General features: G+C 43.7%; 1 protein-coding gene across 1 annotated transcript; it reads left to right on the plus strand.

The window, feature by feature from the left end:
• The first annotated feature begins 265 nt into the window (after positions 1-265).
• ier5l (immediate early response 5-like) lies at positions 266-2465 on the plus strand. Its single transcript, XM_024381597.2, has one exon. It carries the CDS (start codon positions 440-442, stop codon positions 1358-1360), a length of 921 nt encoding a protein of 306 aa, XP_024237365.1. The 5' UTR covers positions 266-439; the 3' UTR covers positions 1361-2465.
• Positions 2466-3928: the final 1463 nt, after the last annotated feature.

Here is a 3928-nt window from a genome sequence, read left to right on the forward strand (position 1 = left end):
ATTGTAATTCTCATGTAGGCTTGTCACTGAGACACACGTAGGCTACTATTTGACCAGGCGCTCTAGCCCAGTGAGTCTCATGAGAGCATTCCAGTTTGGTAGTCAGTTTGGAATTTGAATAGCACAGAAGAACCGCCTCTCTCTGATTGGCCCTGAGCACCACACATGGGTGGAGTTTGCATGTCAATCAATAGGGAGGCCGGGTCCTCATTGGTGCAAGCGGAGATGGGCCGACTCCTCCTCGAAATATATATACTCTGGCTAAGTACCCCTAGCAAATGATTGCTTGCTCGCATACAGAGGGAAGCGGACAGCCGTGTTCAATGTTTCACTACCGAGCTGACTTAAGCCTTCGCCCCCGAACGAAATATCGTGACTTCCACTAAGAGAAAGTCGCTTTTCTGAGTCGGAGAGGAGCGGAAACGACTATATCACCACCATGATCAACACGATGGAGTGTGCAGTGGATGCACAAAGTCTAATCTCAATTTCCTTACGGAAGATTCACAACTCCAGGACGCAGAGAGGAGGCATCAAGCTGCACAAAAACCTCCTGGTCTCCTATGTACTGAGGAACGCCAGACAGGTCTACATGAACGAGAAGTACGCGGAGATCTACAGGATGCAGCAGTACGAGGAGGTGATGACCGTCTGCAACGAGATCCAGGAGTTAAACCCGCTGGATTTGGCTGAGGACTGCGAGGAGCAGAGCGGGGATTGCTGCGGCAACGACGGGGTGAGCGAACCGGCGAGTCTCTGCTGTGCGCTGCTGCCAGTAAGCCACCTAACAGCAGTGCAGTCAGCGCATATCCAAGCCCCATCCGCCTGCTCCGCGCCTCTCTCTCTCCAAAGCGACGAGGTCTGCAAGGAGACAGAGCCCTCGTTCTACCGGAGCTGTTGTGCGGAGGCTTACCCTGTATCGAATTGGGACTTTTCCACGGTGAACAACAACCTACACTGCAACAAAACGACAGTGCTCGATCTGGACACGCACGTAGTGACCACTGTGGAGAATGGGTACCTTCACCAGGACTGCTGCGCGTCGTTTCAACAGTGCTGCCAGGGCGCACAGTCCCCAGCCAAGAAACGCAAGGTTGACTTTGAATATTATATATCCGATATTGAGGAAGTACCGGATTTTACGCCATGTAAAAGGGCGAAATTCGAGGACTGTTCCTACGCAAATTCGGAACACTTGGACACGTCAAACATTTCCAATTTGATCTCGATTTTCGGCTCGGGGTTTTCGGGGCTGGTGAGCAGACAGGCGGACTTTGAGCAAGCCTTGAACGGACAGTTCTGTAGCAAACAAGCCCTAGCGAGCCTAGGGGCATGGACCAGAGCTATTGTAGCTTTTTGACTCCATGGTCAACTAGAATCAAACACTTTATGAAATTGTACAAAGTCTAAATCAAATTGACTTTATTTTTGCAAGAAATGCTATTTAAACATTGAACAGTTTTTGTTTGTTAACTCGTTTTTACGGAGATATGGTTGTGCCACATGATGTGCAGGCGTTTCCTTTTAAACCGAACATGTCTACATAACACATTTTTACATGGTAGTTGTGAATTTTTATCTAACGAAGTTGATTTCGTTGCCTTAAATCCAACGCATACTACTGCTAGCTATTGTTGCATACATTGAAAGTGGTTGAATGTCTTGCTCGCGGATTGTTTTGATTTGATCTCTCCTCCAGAACACTTTTGAACACAATGTATCGTTTTTAAGACGCTACACAAGTATTGTGACTGAATAGCAAGCATTTAATGTAGCCTCAGCTCCAGGCTAAATAGAAAAGTGTGCCCATGGATGGCTTTGCAACATGCTTTTGTTGTGCGTAGTGGTTTAATACGGTAAACAACTAACAAAAAGTTAACCATATGCTACACAAGTACTGTTGTGTTGTACTTGGTTTACTATATTGTATTTCTGGGTTGATATTTAAACCTTGGATATCGAAACTCATATTCTAAAGAGTCGGACACCAGTAGTAGGCTATGTTACATGGAAACTACATGGCACATTCTGACCACACATAAATTGACAGGTGAAGGCGCAATGGCTCAGACTTAAATTTCCCTCTCAAACTCGTGGGTGCATTCACTCTGAACCAGCTTGCTGTGTCTCTCTCTATTGATGTACTTGTTGTAGGCTACCCAACTTCCCACCTCATCTCTGATCAGAACCATTAATTCCTCCAAATCCCAGAATGCACGTGTAATCGAATCAATCCAGGTATTTCTTTGACAGTTCGATCTATTGAGCGTTCCCCCTGAACCTATAACAAAAAGTTACTGATCAAGCCTTCACGGTAATTCATGATGCCAACATGGCTTGGTTTTGTGAATTTTATTTTCAAAATTCTTAAGACCTTTTGTTCTAAAAAGGCAAGCTCATAATTTTGCCATACATCCACACATTATAAGCACTATGTGTACTGAAATAAAGATGTCTTTCACACGTCCTCTCCATATTTTGTTGCTATTCTTGTATTTTTGTGCATATTAAATTGTATATCACCGGGTAAAACTGTTTTAGAACATATTTGTTAAGAATTTATAATCTTAATAAAAATTTTAAAACAAATCCACTCCCTCCTTGATTTATTGTTTGAATGGCATGCTGCCCAAACTGTGATGAAGTCATATTTTGTCTCATATGTTTATTATTCCTTGAAAACTACAGTCAGAGCCATAATCACCTGATGTTTGGGGGATTCTGTCCCTATTAAGACAGTCAATCACATGCTGCAATAAGGGAGAGATGTAGGCCTATTCTGCAACCAGTGTTACAAGAGAGGATTGGGGGCCTTCATTCTTGTGTTGCATACACCATTCAGTTCCTCTCCTCCATACCACTGTGGGTAAATTAATAGATATGCAGATGTATCAACAGCAATTTTTAACACTTCCGCTAGATCAGAAAAACCTGGTTATCAACACAAAGACTACTACATTGGGCTACTACATTTCATTTATTGAGCTTCGTAGTCTAAAGACTACGTCTACGAGGCCTCTGCTTTTTGGACTAGGCTATTAACATTCAGGTTATTGATAAATGAGGGAAAGAACGGTGTAAATCTAAAACAAAAGTAACCTGTGAGTTTTGATACGATTCTAACAACCAATTCGTTAAGATTGTGTGGAGTGCAGCAATGTAATAACAATGCAGGATACATTTAGTATCTAATAGAGATGGTGTTAAAACTGGTCCACTTGAGAAAAGGCAGTGGTTAATTTCTAGACTGTCTACGTGTGCTTGGTTGCAGTGCGCGCTCTGGCTGACTGGGATTTTGCTGTGCGCTCTGAGCTTTTTTGCCAGGCATCCCCCCCAAACTTGCAGTCGTGTTATCTCCGCTATATGCCACTTGGTGGTGTTCTTCAAAATCAATGAATGAAGGTATTAGAAAGCCTATGTAGCGGCACCTCAGGCTGACCTCGGCTTCGCTGCTCCCCCCCCTCGCCACCCTCCCCCTCGCCACCCTCCCCAACCTCATCCCTCCTCATTCATTCCGCTTCCCATCCCTCCTCCTCTCTCCCTGTCTCCCTCGTTTTTATTCCAACCCGAAACCTCTCGACTCTTCTCAATTTGAGATAGCCTACTGCGCTACGTCCAACACAAACGCAGCTATACCTTTAGCCTAGGCTACTCTTTCAAGTCTTGGTTGCCGGCACTGTTTTCAATTTGCCGTTGTGCATAATAATTTGGTATAGGTAGGTCGTAAATAGAAAGCAATCACTATACGCGTCAGTTTTATCAGATTAGACTACCGTTTAGCATGATTTTAGGATACTACGACTAATAAAGATCAGAATGCGTTTTATAATAGGTAACAATTAATGTAGCCATTTTAGCCAAACGGGTAATGGAGATCTTATTGTGCTTTTTTAAATTCGCTCTCTAATTCGATTCTTATTTGGATCAT

This window comes from Oncorhynchus tshawytscha, linkage group LG20, assembly GCF_018296145.1.
Source record: "Oncorhynchus tshawytscha isolate Ot180627B linkage group LG20, Otsh_v2.0, whole genome shotgun sequence".
Classification (NCBI taxonomy): Eukaryota; Metazoa; Chordata; class Actinopteri; order Salmoniformes; family Salmonidae; genus Oncorhynchus; species Oncorhynchus tshawytscha.

Bases quoted from the DNA above. Each gene is read 5' to 3' on its own strand.
- ier5l (XM_024381597.2), top strand. From the start codon at position 440: ATGATCAACACGATGGAGTGTGCAGTGGATGCACAAAGTCTAATCTCA.